Source organism: Ornithorhynchus anatinus, chromosome 4 (genome assembly GCF_004115215.2).
Source record: "Ornithorhynchus anatinus isolate Pmale09 chromosome 4, mOrnAna1.pri.v4, whole genome shotgun sequence".
Taxonomy (NCBI): domain Eukaryota; kingdom Metazoa; phylum Chordata; class Mammalia; order Monotremata; family Ornithorhynchidae; genus Ornithorhynchus; species Ornithorhynchus anatinus.
Window position 1 is genome coordinate 65,010,431 of NC_041731.1, and position 18,065 is coordinate 65,028,495.

An 18,065-nucleotide genomic window follows, 5' to 3' on the forward strand; every position below is an offset into this window, starting at 1 on the left:
TAGTTTGAGATTATATTTGGAATATATTTTGCAAATATAATGCTCCTACATTGCAAATATGCTTGTTTTGAGGGTGTAGTATTTTTCATGCCACAACATAACCAATAGAAATGTTTGAGGTGGGGAAAATCATTTTATTTTAATCCTCACTGAATTTCATGTCTTGCTCACAATACGAGAAAGCCAAATTTAAAGGTGGGTGGAAAATGCCTGACAAATTGGAAAGATGCAAATATATTTGAGGATGGGGAGGGGGAAGGTAGGAAAACTAAAATGCCAGAGCAACTTAGTTAATATCTGGGGCTTCCAGAAAGGAAGAAAAAAATTCAAGCCCGGAGGCAATCTTGCAAAGTTCAATACAGGGATTGGATTATGGAAGGAGGAATAGGGGTTGGGGGAAGGGAAAGGGGAGATGGAGAGGCAGTAGTGTTGAGGCACTAGGCAGTACTAGGCCAGCCAACCTTCATTTTAGACCATTATTTTGATGGAAAACAGTGGTAAGTACTCTTTTTTGAAGTTCAGTTCAATTAATATGAGTAGTTACAGGTGCAGAGCACTACTCACCCACCTCAGAAATACACTGCAATAACAGCCTCTCACAAAACACCATTTGCAGGAAATTTATTAACACTTTAAAAGTTTAACTCCCAAGAAGTTTTGCAAGACTAAGTCAATGGATTCAAGGAAAAAAAAAAAAAAGAATTTGGAGTGAATGACCTAAAAGCTAAAATTTCTTGTTAGCACAATCCAGAAAAAGTGCTTATAGTTGAAATGCCAATGGCTAGCATTATCTACTACAAGCCAGTTTAATAACCAAAGATAGAGTAAGCTATCTTTCTACTCTACTTCCAATCAAGTAGACGTCCCACATTGCAACTGGAATTTAGTAAACCCAGAACTAGAGACTTTTACACATGAGTACTTATGCACTTACTTAGCATTTGGATGGTTAAGGGCAATTTTCTTTAGTTCCATTTCATTGTCACATGTCATGATGTTCACCCCAGCTTTTGCTGCAAACTTAATCTGAGAAGTTTGCTTGCTTGGGCTTACATAGATGATGTTTTCAGGAGGAACACCAAGCTCTTGCACCAATGCTATTTCACTCTGAAAAAACAAAAAATATTACAGGAATTACATCGATGGAGCATTCAGGGTTATGTTCTTTCATTCGTTTAACTATAACTTGTTTCCCAACTATGGCTTTGAGGACTCACACCATCTGCTGAATACCATGCTGGGTACCAAGACATATAGTCTTAAGTAACTGGGGTTTCCTTTGGCCATGGATAAAGTTAACTACCACACACTCTGGTAACCACACCACTTACAGCACTTCTATATTCGTCCTGTAACTTATGCCCTCACTTCACCTTCATAGCCACTTTCCTTTTATCTGTCAGTAGTTTGTGTCTTTTTCCACCGCTAGGTCGGATACTGTGCTCAGCACACCACAGGAGCTCAGTAAATAATACTGACTGTAAATATGATGGACTGACAAACTAGATGAGGCGGATGGCGTTCTTCTCAGGTAACAGTGAACTACATTTAGTTCTCGTCTAACATTGGGGCTACATTTTTGTTTGATTAAAGGAGACTCATTTTGGTAGCGCTCATTGAGCCCGGACACACTGCACACATACGCACAACCAATTCTCCCACCACTGCATTAAACTGTATCCAGACCACCTCGTGCCCAGAAGATTGTTCCCCAATTCTGTCACTCCCTTTGTGCATTCTGGCATATCTGGGTATACTTAAATGTTTCTTGTTACTAGTAAACCTAAGGAAACGGGAAACCTTTAACATTTGGAATTACAGTATTTGATGGTAATAACCTACCAGTGTCAGGGGAGGTAGTATCCATCCAAGCGCTTAGTACAGTGTCTAGCACATAGTAAAGCGCTTAACAAATACCATCATTATTATTCCCCTTGTATAGGGTTTCGGATGTTTTCTGTACTGGTCATCCACAAACTGTGAATTTCACTCCCAAAATGGTCAGGAGCGGGACAGTTCAAAGTCCCCTTTAATCCACAAGGCTCTGGTCTCACCAACCAGGGTGCTGTCAACGCTGAGTACTTACAGGAACCTAACCTCCATAATCCTGCCTATCTGCACACAAATGACCATTTGAAACTTGCAAAACCATCAGATGCCATTACTATTCCAGATGGGAAAAAAAAACAACCCAAAACAAAAAAAACTTACTTTACTGGAACATGCAAACCCAGTTCCAAGAGCTGCCAAGATCTCAAGTACAGCTGGAGTGGAATTGCATTTTACAGTGTAGAATGGTTTTATCTGAGCCACTATGTTTTGCCATTGACTGTTTTTCTTCACGATCTTTCCAAGATCTCCCACAAAAAATGCATCTTTTCCTGTCTATTAAGAAAATTCAGGAAAATAAAATCAAAACTATAATACAGTGAAAACAAGGAGAAAGTCATTCATTATTGACCATGATGAACACATTTATCTAGTGCAGTAACTAGGAGGAAAAAATAATATCCATTCTCTTCCCTCTGACACATTGCTCACACCTTTCCCCCGACTCAAACATCTTCCCCACTCAACTTTGTCAAAACTTGTGCCTTCTGTCCCAGTGCTCAAGTAGAGTGCCTGGCACATAGTAAGTGCTTAATAAACACCATAAGTATTATTCAAAGTCACCTTCTGCACAGGGTATTCCCAAGTCTCCCCTGTCCCAGTCATCAGCCATCTCAGCACTCACCCATTTATGTTAGGTATTCATGTTTGCCTATATCTATTTTTTCACTATTAGCAAATAACATCATAAATTTATGTTCATCATTTTCAGGCATTAGAATGAAGATTAATCAAGGGCATGGCTCACACCTTTCATATGTTCTCCAAACTTAAATCTACTCTTCACATAATAGGTGCTCAATAAACACCCCCTCATGAATGTTGTACACCAGTCATGTTATTAAGAACACTGAACATTTAAAAAGGGCCTAATTCTCCAATCAGATATACTCTAGTTTATCTACGCTCGCTGTTGACAGGAAACATGTCTGCTAATTGTTGTATTGTATTCTCCCAAGTGCTTAGTACAGTACTCTGCACACAGTGTTCAATAAATACGATTGGTGTTTGACGGTGGAGCCATAGATACTCTGCAACCTCTAAGGAAAAGTGTGAATTTCTAAGGAACCTCTAAGGAAAAGTGAAGACTTGAGTTCCCATTTTACTATTTAGTTAATAATAATAATAATAAAAAAGAATCATGCTTTTAGTTAAGCACTCATATGCCAAGCACCCTAAGCAAGCACAAGGGTAGGTGCAAGTTAATCGTGTCAGAGAGTCCCTGTCCCATTAGGGGCTCACAATCTAAAGTAGGAGGGAGAACAGGTATTGAATTCCCATTTTACAGATGAGGACACTGAGGCAGAGACAAGATATGCTTTACATTTGGTTCAACTCCCCAAATTCACATAGTAGGCAAGTGGCAGAACCAAGATTAGAACTGAGGTCCTCTGACTCCCAGGCCTGGGCTGGATCCACTAGTCCACGCTGCTCAGAAAGAAACATTGAAAACTGAGGCTGTAGAAAAAGGAGTCATAATGGCACCCTTCATTTTATTCTAGAGTTGGGTTAAAAACCTGACAAGATACAACAAAATCCATGATGACTCTTGGAGGCACCCCCCTAGACTGTATGCTTGTCGTGGGCAGGGATCCTATCTACCAACTCTGTTATACTGTACTCTCCCAAGAGCTTAGTACAGTGCTCTTCCACATAGTAAGCGCTTAATAAATGCCACTGATGACGATACCCAAAATGGAAACTAATGTTGCTTGGCCCCACCGTTCTTGGAAACAAATATATAAAGGAATCTTTTTTTTTTTTTTTTTTAAACATCAGCAAGCACCTGAGGGATGAGGACAGTGAGGGAGTTTCTAAGGGAGACCCAAAGGGAACTCCTATTAAAAATTCAATTATAAAAACAGAGTAGAATGATTAATCTGACATTCAGGTAAGTTTGGGGTGTGTGATGAAGGAAACGTCTCAGGAGAATTACATATTAGATTGATTACTGTGAGCCCCACATGGGACAAGGACTGTGGCCAACCTGATTTGCTTGTATGCATCCCAGTGCGTAGTACAATGCCTGGCACATAGTAAGCTCGTAATACTATTATTATTATTATTCATGAATCACCTAGACTTAGAGGCAGTTATATTTGGGGATGATTTCAACAGAAGACAAGTCTATCCTTCTCTGAAAAATCCTTATAGGAAAATATATGATTTAAGTGTGGTCAAAATATGCTACGTGCCAGACAATAAGCAAAGTTGTTTGTGATTAATAAAATTAATTTTGCTAGAATGCCATGAGGGCCCAAGTGGCTTTAAGAGTCAATTTGAAATGGGAGAATTATGGAATTGTCCACTGTATGATTAAATGCGAATTACTTTGAATCTTCAAAATTGAATGTACGTATGCAAATACAAAATACAATACATATTTGTTTTATATCCAGAATTACTCTTTATAACTGATGATAACATTAGCAACCATAAAAATAATATTTCAGTAAAAAGCACATTACCTCTCTTAAAAATCCTACTAAACTAATTCATAATAGCATTATTAACTGTGAGCCCCATGTAGGACAGGAATTGTGCCCCACCTAATTGTATATCTAACTCAAGGTTTAACACATAAGCAGTTAAATGTCATAATTATAAAGGGAATATTAATAAGAGTGGTTAAGCCACATCTTCAAAAAAGAAATACAAGTAAATGTGAACATTCAGAATAGAGGACTCCTCTCCCTGACTGCCCCTTTCTCCCATGTCCCATCAAAAAAATAAAAAATTAGAAAAATAACTTTGGTACACTTAAAATTTCACCCAGGATATAATAACTGTGGTATTTGTTAAGCTCTTCCCATGTACCACTGGGGTGGTTACAAGCAAATTGGGTTGGACAGAGTCCCTGTCCCACATAGGGTTCACAGTCCCCATTTTACAGAAGTGAAATGACTAGCCCAAGGTAACCCAGCAGACATGCTGGAGCCGGGATTAGAATCCAGGTCCTTCTGACTCCCAGGCCCGCGCTCGGTCCACTAGACCACACTGCTTCTCAGGGTATCTGGTTTTATTTTAGCATTCATTCCATAGTATTTATTGAGCACTTACTGAATGTACTTAGTTTATAGATAAGCTTTAAAGTCTAAGTATGCAAAATCTGGCTAACATTTTTGTATGGTCAGACTGTAATATAGCTATATAATCTAAAATTATCAAAACGCCCAAATTTACATTTCTTAGTAGCAAGAACTGTGTTTTTTTGATTCTGATAAAATGAAGCATTTAGCAATTCCTTGCTTTAACATTGATCGAATTCAGTATACATCAGTCTAGCAATGAACAGAACAGACTGGCATGTGCCAAGGAAAACCAAGAATATAAAACAATTAAGAATTAAACTAAATTCAGTTCTACAGTAAAAACTAGAGTATGTGCACTCCAGCCCTGTGGAGTACAGGGCTCTGCACACAGTAAGCGCTCAATACAACTGATTCTCCAAATGGAGGGATTTATAAATGATAAAGAATAGAAGGATTTTTGTATTGCTGGGCTAGTTGACAGGTACAGAAGGGCCATGGCAACCTTCCCCCCGCAACCTCCCTGCCCCCAGTTTGAAGGCTGGTTTATTCTGCACAAGTAGAGAACTGAGTAAATTACCTTCCCTGTTTTCTAATAACTTTAAATCAATTTCGTGAGGCAAATAATGTTTCTTAGCCCACAGGATGGCCATGAGATATCTGAAATGCCTTCAAAATAAACTACAAAGTCGATCGGATACTTACCAGGGTATGTTCATACACATAGTTGTCAATAACATCTCCAAAATTTGTTCCTTCATCCAATAAGCCAATGGAGTAGTTTGCATCTTCAATAAATCCTTTCATCTCAGCCGTATTCCGCGAAGCCGAAAGTCATAAACCAAGAAAAACAAGAGATGGGCCACCAAGCCTTATGTTCGGGTCCTTAGAATATGCAACAAACTGCCAAAATAAAAGAATTATACATCAAGTCTACAGTTACTCAGAAGGACAAGAATTTGTGTGTACGGTGTTTATGCTAAATTGGATGCTTTGCCATTGAGGATTCTAGCCATAAAGTGTATGCTGAGAGACTTATGCATATGGTTGCATGACAAATACTACAGAGAAGCTATCGCTTAATCTCCCTCCAAATAAAGACATGTACTAATTTGGATATTGTAAATTGGTTTATAATCTGTTTCCAGTTATCCCTGTAATTCTTGATATTGGAACCCTTCCTCACAGTTCTTCCTTCCTATCTTTATGCTACAGAATTCAGAGAAACCAAAGTTCTAGTGCATTTTTTAAATCTAAACTTCTTTACATTTGGTTCAACTGGATTTTTCAGAGTTGATGATCCAGTTGTAGTCTTGGCCCCTTTCCCTCCTGGATCTGACAGTCTTGTTAGCCCTTCTCATACAGAGAAGACATCTAAGTCATGAACTCTAGAGTATCTTTTTCAGTTGGCCATTACACCTTCCCTAGTCTCAGACAACGTTTCAAAGACAGTTGCTAGGATTCACTAGCTGAAACAACAAGGCACTTTCTTTATAAACAAGAAGTGGTGCCTGCAAATGAGAAGAGGGTTGCAAAACAGATTTGGACATACAAGACCTATGATGCAGCTTTGTTGAGAAATTTAAGTTACTAAACTACCATGTCTCAGGTTATCATTCTCCATTCCCAATATCACAAGTACCACAAGTCACTTGCCTGGCCTCCCCGTTTTGTAGGTGGGAGGGGAGGGGTGAAGGCGACAAAAAAAAAAGAAAAAAGAGAAAACTAAGATGCACAACTCTGGAGTGAATATAGGCATGACAAATCCTTGAAGGGCAATGGGATGTCTTTAATCGTTATTTAGAAAGTATTCTCTTTCGACTTAAAAGTGATCTCATTCAATTAATCCAATTTATTGAGCACCTACTTTGTGCTGAGCACTGTATTAAGTGCTTGGGCTTCCACTGACACCTGTGTCAGCTTGCTCAGGCAGAGGATGTGGGGGTGTCTGGGGAAGCAGACCGCCCTCTCAGAGATATGTCAATGGATTTTACCCAAGGCAACTAAATGTTCCAAAACACAACCCAATGCACGCAGATTCCCTATTTAAAATCTGATGAAGTTCAAGAAGCCAGTCCAGAGTTGCTTCTGGAGCCACGACAAGAGAAGTTGAGGCTCCTCAAGATATGATTGCCTTGGGACCAAGTGGCCAAAATAGCTCCGATCAGGATCTAGACTTCAAGAGTAAGGCCCAGGACCATCTTTCAGTGTGTGAATGTCAGAGCTTGCAGTAAGTAACTTTATAGAGCATGCAAATACTGTATATTAAGCACTGGGAAAAGAAGAAAGCAAGTGGGAATTAGAGCTGGGGAGTGAGGCTCTCCCCCTCCCAACAAGTGACTTCACCCCATCAGAAGACACCACAGAGGTCTGAGGACTGCCCCCTTTGAGGCAGGTAGAGTAGTGGCAAAGGACACAAGAAATTTTGGATCCAAAATTCCCCCACCGAAGTGTCATGGGAACCAGGTAAACCAAACATTTTTAACCATTGCCCTCATTCAGAAGTGAAAATGGTGGGCAGGGATGCTCCTCTGGGCAGGTCCTCCAAAAGCCCGCTGGGCTTTGTGGCTGTGGCCATTCCTCATTCATTCATATTTACTGAGTGCTTATGGTGTGCAAACACTGTGCTAAGTGCTCAGGACAGTATGCTACAACAACAACAACAAAAAACCCACATTCCCTACCCATACCAAGTTCCTTGGCCCTTCCCTCTGTGTGCCCTTATTCGCTCGCTCAATGACAGACCGCAGCTCGTGCATCCAGCGGAGAGCACTCGATTCCACCTGCTGGAGCTGAAGCTTTTTTTTCTGACCAGAGACCTATGCAGGGAGTTTTGCAAGGTGGAGAGGCTCAGTAGGGATCCTGAAAACCACCGGCCAACGGGGGTGAGGAAGACCTACAGTGGCCTTCGAGGCTATTGGGATTCTGGGTCTAACACACAGTGACCCTGGCTGGGGTAAGGACCACCCAAGAGCAAATGGATTAGAAATTCTGGTACTTATGAGACCAAATCGGAGCCTGGTAACAGAGGCCTCACTGACTGCAAAGCCCGCGGCTTCCTGAAACAAGGATCCCTACCAAGATCGCCACCATGTAAGCCTCATCTAGGACTACTTAAATTCAGCAGGCAGTCATGGGGATGGCCACTGGCCAGCAGGTCTTTCATCTGGCTTCCAGTATTTTCCAGGTTCCCAGACGCTTGTTAATAACACGATCTAGTGGTTTTCGGCAGGAAGGCGCTTCCGTAGACTTGTCAGTAACCTCTGGTGAAAGGACCACCAAGTGAGGTTGAGTATTTAGAATCAGATCCTTTATGAAATACGGTGCAATTTTCTTCCCTTGCACAACAGCAATTTGGCATGGATTTCTGATATGGTTTATTACAGATTCTTCCCCATTAAAAAATTATAAGCATTTTTAATGAAATTTATCAAGTGCTTACGATGCGCCACCACTCTAAGCACTAGGGTAGAAACAGGATAATCAAGTTGGACACAGTCCCTGTCCCACATACGGCCCACACTCTTAGTCTCCATTTTATAGATGAGGGAACTGAGGCAAAAAAGTTAAGTGACTTACCCAAGGTCACAGAGCAGACAAGTGGCAAAGATGGGATTAGAACACAGGTTCTCTGACTTCTGGATCTGTGCTGCTCTTTCCACTAGGCCATGCTGCTTTTCATTGAACTCATGGCAAGTGTATTTTTAAATACCCCAGAATGTTTACTACTGTGCTCAAATCCTGTTAACATGCTTACCAACTCTACTCTACTGTTCTCTCCCAGCACAGTGCTTAGCACACCAGAAGTGCTCAATAAGCACCGGTTGCAAATGATGATGATGCAACTCTCGTTAACTGCATTTGACTCCTTTACATCTATTCTGTGATAAGTTTTCAAGGTATAAGATTACATATTTGACAGTGGTTTCCCCAAACAGCAGCAAAGAGATTTTTTTCCCCAGAGGGGGGAGGGGGCAGGAGGACTACCAGTTACATACTTCTCCCCACACTTGGGCCACTCTGGGGTCAAAGGAGGCAAAAGTGGGGTAACTAAGGCCTGGTGCTGCAGGCCCCACGAGGCCTCTTTCCTTTCCCATTTTCCAGGACTCCCAGAAGCAAGGGTAAAAATGAGAAGAGACTTACTTTGGATCCTCAGACCATTCAGAACTCTAGCCTGGCCCTCCACCAAGCTTTTGGTTCTTGTGGCCGTGGATGCGGGGCGACCCTTCAGGGGCGAAGCACCGCGGCCTACTGGAAAGAGCTGCGGCCTGGGAGACAGAACCAGGGTTCTAAGCCTGGCTCTGCCACTTGCCTGTTGTGGGATCTTGGGCATGTCACTTCAACTTTCCTCATTTGTATAATGGGAGTGGGATACCAATTCTTCCCCCTTAGACCACGAGCCCCCATGTAGTAAGCTTGTCTTCTACACTGTATGCTCTCTGTGGGCAAGGAATGCGTCATATTGTATTCTCCCAAGTGTTTAGTACAGTGCTCTGCATACAGTTAGCACTCAATAAATATGAGTGACTGAACAGGAACTGTGTCTAATCTGATTACCTTGTCTACTCCAGGGTTTTGAACAGTACTTGACAGGTAGTAAGTACATATTTCCACTATTATTATTTAGATGCTCCAGAGTGGCAAAACTATGGCAGCTAGACATGTGGCTCAGAACTTCTGGACTGCTGCCAGTCTAGGGAAATGTATTTACTTATATTGATGTCTATCTCCCCACTTCTAGACTAAGTTTGTTGTGGGCAGGGAATGTCAGTTTACTGTTGAATTGTACTCTCCAAAGCACTTAGTATAGTGCCCTGCACACAATAAGCACTCAATAAATACGACTGAATGAATGACTACAGAGTAAGAGTCAACCATAGGTTGCTGTCAAGTGTCTCTTCTCAGCTGAGCCCAGGACAGTTATTCTGGTCACTTGCCCAGCTTTGTTCGGCTACAGGTTACCTACTTGAAATGATCACAGTTAACCAAAACGGACCTGCCACTTTTATATCTGGGTCATTAAGAGCAATTGTAAACTGCAAGGCCAGGATTTTGTTGGGGCTTCAAGTCTACATGTTAAAGGAAGATCCGCTGTCAATAACTAACAAAAGAGAGCATTTACCTTCAATAGTATGTTTAAGAACAGGAGGAAGAGCAGCTAGACTAAAAACATCCCCAAGTTTCAGGGAAACTGCTTCCAAGTCCCTTCTTGCTTATGTTGAGAAGGCGATTTTTAAAACAAAAATACAGACATATGGGGGGTCCTAAGTTCCTTTCCAATTAGAGCATGGAACTTCTCTGTGCCCATCCTAGTGGCCCCCCACCGCCCCTCGACCCCTTGTCAAATATCTTTCTCAGCTGGAAAGCTCTCCTGAGAGATGAAGCCAAAAGTGTGAGGAAAGAGTGTGAATGTGGGATGATGAGATTTGTAGCAGAGCTGGAAGAGGTGGGTTGGGGGTGGGAAAGGAAGGGAATTAGCCACACCATTCCTTTCCCCCTCACCACCCCCAGAGCTGACTGAAGTTATTTTTACTTTAGAAGGATCAAGTAAGATTCCACAGAAAATCCGACACTACAAGTAGTCCACCCTTTCAGTTTCAGAATGTACAGACAGAGCCCTGCCTAGGTCAAAATATGACTGCTTTTGGGAGAGGCATTTTAAGAAATGGTTCTGAGTATGAAAGAGCCACATATATAAATTTTAAAATTATTGTGTTTTAGTGCTTTCTACTAAACTTTCAACAGCTGCAACAAATAAGCGTAACTGCATTGTTGTATTTTCAACTGTGGATCTTTGTTTTGGAGGGAAAAATAATAATGTTGGTATTTGTTAAGCGCTTACTATGTGCCGAGCACTGTTCTAAGCGCTGGGGTAGACATAGGGGAATCAGGCTGACCCACGTGGGGCTCACAGTCTTAACCCCCATTTTACAGATGAGGGAACTGAGGCACAGAGAAGTTAAGTGACTTGCCCACAGTCACACAGCTGACAAGTGGCAGAGCTGGGATTCGAACTCATGAGCCCTGACTCCAAAGCCCGTGCTCTTTCCACTGAACCACGCTGCTTCTCTCCATTACCTACTCGATTGTTTCGCTTCTCCCCAAGTTTGTGGATAGTCAAGTACTTACCTCTTCCTGAAAGTGCAAAGTGAAACTGAAGTAACCAATGTACTATCAACTTGACCTTTAAAGACTGCTTATGCAGGGACTTTTGCCTGTTTCAATGCTAGAACTGTTCGCTTACAGAGAATTGTTGGGGGTGGAAGGGATATGAACTTGGAGAAGGAATTTGTGGATAGTTTCACAAGTTGAACCAAAATACCAAAGAAATAGACTTGGTATTTTCATTAACCAATTAATTTTTTTGAATTACTTCAAGAGTAAAAACATCTTCTAAATATCCATGATTGATTCTTGTCGACTGGAAACTGTCTCATCCCAATAAAGTCACCACTTTCTACTTCAGTTAAGATTGGGATATAAAATAACCAAATCATAATTCGGTTGATATGACTAAAATTAAACAGCTTTCAAATGCATGCGTGTTTTCAATGAAAAAAAACATATCGAAGTTCTGAATAATTACATCCCTGTTGTGGTGATAACAATTATTACATTAAGGAAAACCAATATTTAAATCATAATTCAAATCTATCATTTTAATCTAAGCCAGAAGACCTTCCAATGGAAAAATTTCAACAATTTAAATTGCTCTTCCCAGCTTTCAAGCCAGTTTGAAGATGCACTTATTCCAAAAGCCCTTCCCTAATGAACTTCTAATCTTTCCAATCTATGACGCTCCAACTGTCACTTCAATACTTCTGTTCCATCTAAGTCCATCGGTAACTTGCTTCCCTCTCCTACCCCATTGCACTTATCTATCTTTGGTTACCCTATTCCTGTCTCCTATCTTCAATTTATTTTTGTGCCTCTCTTCTCCACTGCATTCTAGGTATGGGTAAGGGCAGGGGTTAAGTATCCTAAGTTCTGTTCTTATTTTCTCAAGCTTTTAGAACAGTGCTCTGCACACGGCTGAAGGCTGCTGCTTGATTCAGATGAGGCCACCCCAATCCCTTGTTTGTTCAATTCATAAAGATGAGCACGCACTACTTTTTTTTATAAAGCTCTGCCACATAGTACTAAGCATTTCCCGTGGAATACTGGAAGGATAAGGTTACAAACACCTCTAAAAATACTCTGCAGTATTTTCTTGGAGGCTTGTCAAGTACCATACCAGTAGTTTTCACTTAATCTAAGGGCATCTATAAAGAGCACTACCGGCAACTGTTTCCGACAAAGGAAGGCGAGGTGGATTTAAGAGTTGGGTCGGGATGGACTACAGTTGGATGGCCAGCTAGATGGCCAGCCGCAGCTACATTTCATGGAAAGTATTAAGGGAACTATTCTTCGGTCACATGATACTTTAAACCAAATCCAACCCCTAACCTTTCTTGGTGAACTTCAGCCTGCAGGTGAGGAGACAGGTTTCAGGAAAACAGGAAGTTATTCAACCTTAAGACTGAAAGGTGTGTGCCAACGGAATTGTTCTACTTCATCTAGGGTGAAGGATATGAGGGCAGGAGTAGCCTTCGGCTTTCAGCCTGTCCTCCCATCTTCACATTCCCTTTCCCCCACAAAACCCCCACGCACCCACCACACAAACTCTCACTATGACCGAAAGCAGAAAGGCAGAGCCCAGGCTCCGACATCCTCCACAGAGCCCCCTCTAGTTTTCACCTATTGCAGTGACAGGGACTCATTTATTTTCTTACCTGATCTTGGGGCTGCAGACTTACTTCTTGCTAAGCTCTTCAGAATGCTCACCTCCTCCAGAGCTTAGCACGAAGCAGGTCAGCAGCAGCAAAAGGAGAAGGGAGCTGCCACAACAGTCACTGGATCCAGGGTCGGCTTTCTAGAATCTTTTCCTGTCCCATTTTTATGGAGATTCAGAGTCACACATGCACTTTAGTGATGCAACACTCCAAATTATACACTGACATTAATAGAATTAAATGCTGCACCTAAGTCTTATGGTGGTAAACTGCTGAACCAGATTACATAATTGACACTTTCAGTATATTTAAGTGAATTTTTTCACTATGCAACTGTGGTCTGGGAGTTAGTCGGCGTCCTAGCCTACACAGGTCAGGGATTGCTTATATTGTATCTACCCCAGTACCTAGTACAGTGACTGGCATTTAGATAGTTATTATTAACCAGTCACTTCTCTCTTAACACAGTGGTTGTGTTCCCAAAGAACCATGTAATGAAAATTAAAAAAAAAAAACTAAACGAAAAACAAAACAAAAACAAACAGGAAAAAAAACCATCCAAACTACTCAGGTTGTAGTTCTCCTGCTTGGACAGCCTCATGCACACATGACTATCTCTTTTTGACATTATACTGATAACCAGACAATCATACCATATGGGAAGAACATTCCCTATTTCCTAAATTCTCAATGCACACAGTTACAACAGAAGAGAGTGGATAGCCACTACTTTTCTTAAGTCCACTCTCAAGTCCCAAAGCACTCTCTATAGATTGTTTTGTCATTCTTGGACAGACAAGTTTGCCCTCACACCCAAAGTATAAGGAACATGACATCAAGAAAATCTCATAGCCCAACTAGTCAACTCCCTGCCTCCATTTATTTTTGGTAAAATGGTATTAAGTGCTTACTATGTGCCAGATACTGTACTAAGCACTGGGGCAGATACAAGCTAATCAGGTTGGACAAAGTCCATGTCCCTCACAGGGCTCAGTCTTAATGCCCATTTTACAGATGAGGGAAAAGGCACAGAAGTGAAGTGACTTGCCCAAGGCCACAGAGCAGACAAGTGGTGGAGCCAGTATTAGAACCCAGGTCCTTCCAACTCCCAGGTCCATGCTCTATTCATTCATTCATTCATTCAATAGTATTTATTGAGCACTTACTATGTGCAGAGCATTGTACTAAGCGCTTGGGGTGAACAAGTCGGCAACAGATAGAGATAGTCCCTGCCGTTTGACGGGCTTACAGTCTAGTCTAATCGGGGGAGACGGACAGACGAGAACAATGGCAATAAATAGAGTCGAGGGGAAGAACATCTCGTAAAAACAATGGCAACTAAATAGAATCAAGGCGATGTACAATTCATTAACAAAATAAATAGGGTAAAGAAAATATATACAGTTGGGCGGACGAGTACAGTGCTGTGGGGATGGGAAGGGAGAGGTGGAGGAACAGAGGGAAAAGGGGAAAAAGAGGGTTTAGCTGCGGAGAGGTAAAGGGGGATGGAAGAGGGAGTAGAGAGAGAAGAGGAGCTCAGTCTGGGAAGGCCTCTTGGAGGAGGTGAGTTTTAAGTAAGGTTTTGAAAAGGGAAAGAGAATCATTTTGGCGGAGGTGAGGAGGGAGGGCGTTCCAGGACCGCGGGAGGACGTGACTCAGGGGTCGACGGCGGGATAGGCGAGACCGAGGGACGGTGAGGAGGTGGGCGGCAGAGGAGCGGAGCGTGCGGGGTGGGCGGTAGAAAGAGAGAAGGGAGGAGAGGTAGGAAGGGGCAAGGTGATGGAGAGCCTCGAAGCCTAGAGTGAGGAGTTTTTGTTTGGAGCGGAGGTTGATAGGCAACCACTGGAGTTGTTTAAGAAGGGGAGTGACACGTCCAGATCGTTTCTGCAGGAAGATGAGCCGGGCAGCGGAGTGAAGAATAGACTGGAGCGGGGCGAGAGAGGAGGAAGGGAGGTCAGAGAGAAGGCTGACAAGGTAGTCTAGCCGGGATATAACGAGAGCCCGTAACAGTAAGGTAGCCGTCTGGGTGGAGAGGAAAGGGCGGATCTTGGCGATATTGTAGAGGTGAAACCGGCAGGTCTCGGTAACGGATAGGATGTGTGGGGTGAACGAGAGAGACGAGTCAAGGATGACACCGAGATTGCGGGCCCGAGAGATGGGAAGGATGGTCGTGCCATCCACGGTGATAGAGAAGTCTGGGAGAGGACCGGGTTTGGGAGGGAAGATGAGGAGCTCAGTCTTGCTCATGTTGAGTTTTAGGTGGCGGGCCGACATCCAGGTGGAGACGTCAGGAGGTAGGAGGAGATGCGAGCCTGAAGGGAGGGGGAGAGGACAGGGGCGGAGATGTAGATCTGCATGTCATCTGCGTAGAGATGGTAGTCAAAGCCGTGAGAGCGAATGAGTTCACCGAGGGAGTGAGTGTAAATGGAGAACAGAAGAGGGCCAAGAACTGACCCTTGAGGAACTCCAACAGTTAAAGGATGGGAGGGGGAGGAGGCTCCAGCGAAGGAGACCGAGAATGACCGGCCAGAGAGGTAAGAGGAGAACCAGGAGAGGACAGAGTCCGTGAAGCCAAGGTGGGATAAGGTATGGAGGAGGAGGGGATGGTCGACAGTGTCAAAGGCAGCAGAGAGGTCAAGGAGGATCAGAATGGAGTAGGAGCCATTGGATTTGGCAAGAAGGAGGTCACGGGTGACCTTAGAGAGAGCAGTCTCAGTAAAGTGGAGGGGACGGAAGCCAGATTGGAAGGGGTCTAGGAGAGAATGGGAGTTAAGGAATTCTAAGCATCGATTGTAGACGACTCGTTCTAGGATTTTGGAAAGGAAGGGTAGTAGGGAGATAGGACGATAACTGGAGGGGGAAGTGGGGTCGAGAGCGGGTTTTTTTAGGATGGGGGAGAGGTGGGCATGTTTGAAGGCAGAGGGGAAGGAGCCCTTGGAGATTGAGTGGTTAAAAATAGAAGTTAAGGAAGGTAGGAGGGCAGGGGCGATGGTTTTAATAAGGTGAGGGAATGGGGTCCGAGGCGTAGGTGGAGGGGGTGGCACTTGCGAGGAGGGAGGAGATCTCCTCTCAAGATACTGCAGGGAAGGATGGGAAAGTAGGGGAGGGGGGTGGTGGGGGGAGGGGAGAGGCGGAGGGGTGACTTTGGGGAGCTCAGACCTGATCGTGTTGATTTTCGTGAGGAAATAGGTGGCCAGATCATTGGGGGTGAGAGATGGGGGAGGGGGAGGAACAGGGGGCCTAAGGAGAGAGTTAAAGGTCCGGAACAATCGGCGGGGGTGACGGGCATGCGTGTCGATGAGGGAGGAGAAGAAGTTTTGCCTGGCGGAGGAGAGGGCAGAGTTAAGGCAGGAAAGGATAAATTTGAAGTGTGTGAGGTCGGCTCGGTGCTTGGACTTTCGCCAGCAGCGCTCGGCAGCTCGAGCATAGGAGTGTAGGAGGCGGACGGAGGAGGTGATCCAGGGCTGTGGGTTAGTGGAGCGAGAGCGGCGGAGGGAAGGGGGGCGAGAGTCGAGATGAGTAGAGAGGGTGGAGTTGAGAGCGGAGACCTGATCATCGAGAGTGGGAAGAGAGGACAGGGCGGCAAGGTGAGGAGAGATGCTATTGGAAAGACGGATGGGATCGAGAGAGTGGAGGTCTCTGTGGGGCAATAGCGAAGATTTGCAGGGGGAGGGAGTGTGAGAGATGAGGCAGGTGAGGTTATGGTCAGAGAGAGGGATTTCAGAGTCGGTGAGGGAGGAGATAGTGCAGCGGTAGGAGATGACGAGATCGAGGGTGTGACCGAGTCGGTGAGTGGGCGCGGTATGCTGGAGGAGGAGGTCGGCAGAGTCGAGGAGGGATAGCAGGCGGGCGGCAGAGGAGTCGTCGGGTACATCCATATGGATGTTGAAGTCTCCGAGGATCAGAGTGGGCAGAGAGAAGGAGAGAAGGAAGGTGAGAAAGGGGTCAAGGTGGTTGAAGAAGTCGGAGGTGGGACCGGGAGGGCGGTAGATGACGGCGACAAGTAACTGGAGGGGGTGGTAGAGGCGAATGATATGGGCTTCGAAGGAGGGGAAGGAGAGGGAGGGGGGAGGAGGGATAGTGCGGAAGCGGCAACGGGGCGAGAGGAGGAAGCCGACGCCTCCTCCCTTACCGGTGAGTCTGGGGGAGTGGGAGAAGGAGAGGCCTCCGCTGGAGAGAGGAGCGGCGGAGACCGTGTCTTCGGGAGAGAGCCACGTTTCCGAAAGGGCGAGGAGGAGGAGAGAGCGAGAGAGGAAAAGGTCATGGATGAAAGGTAGCTTACCTGTAATAGAGCGGGGGTTCCAGAGGCCACACTTGAAAGTAGCTGTGGGTGCAGGGGGGGGGGGAAGGGCGGGGGGTGGGGAGGGTTTGGATGGGAAGGAGGTGGCGGGGCCCTGGACGGGGAGAGGGGGATGAGGCACTAGGCTCTATCCACTAGGCACACTACTTCTCCAAGCAGGTGTTTTCTAAGCCACCCCACACAGGTGGCTCTCTCCTTTCGGAAGGTAGTAATTCAATGCCCCTCATCAGAGCCTAGTGCTTAGTGCTGAGTTGCTCCTTTTACATCATCTCAAGAAAGAATCCTTTCTTTTGTTGCAAGTTGATTTTCTAGTAGGGAAGGTGGAAAGTCACGATCCTCTATAGTTTATGATTAGTAAAGTGATACCCTGGCACACTCTTCAAACTAAATTCTCAGAGGACCCATTTTTCAAATATTTGGTTGGGTATTTCTATCCTGAATCCTTTCCAAATTCCCCAGACTCCTTAATTATGAAGCACTGAGCAGAACAGATGGCCTGGAAAACCAGATTACTACATTTAAACATGACGATAAGTCAATTGACTTTAGCAGAAAGGTGAAATTAACCGTTAAGTAACTGCACCCCACTTGGTACAGCTTAATACTTTCAACAGTCTCCCACAAGAGAGATCTCTCTCCTTTGATGCACCATCATTATCTCTAAGAATCACAAGTGGCATCATACTCACAACCTCCCACTGCACTTTGGGTCCTCTTGTTCCTCCTCCCTAAGTTTTTTTTTTTTTTTTTCATGTCAGCCTACCCGGTTAGGTTCTAAGTTCCTGTTGGCCAGAGATCTGTCTTACAGCTATTGTACTCTCCCAAGTGCTTAATACAGTGTTCTTTACTTAACAG

General features: G+C 44.1%; 1 protein-coding gene across 5 annotated transcripts in view; it reads right to left on the minus strand.

The window, feature by feature from the left end:
* AZIN1 (antizyme inhibitor 1) overlaps positions 1-18,065 on the minus strand; it is a 51,546-nt gene that overhangs the window by 12,306 nt on the left and 21,175 nt on the right. For all 5 annotated transcript variants that reach the window (XM_029062523.2, XM_029062519.2, XM_029062522.2 and 2 more), the window contains 3 exons: positions 5,844-6,041; positions 2,212-2,385; positions 935-1,107 (listed from right to left, as the gene is read on the minus strand). In XM_029062523.2, coding sequence (XP_028918356.1) covers positions 935-1,107; positions 2,212-2,385; positions 5,844-5,945 — 449 coding nt within the window. In that variant the 5' untranslated portion in view covers positions 5,946-6,041. The remainder of the gene's footprint in view (positions 1-934; positions 1,108-2,211; positions 2,386-5,843; positions 6,042-18,065) is intronic.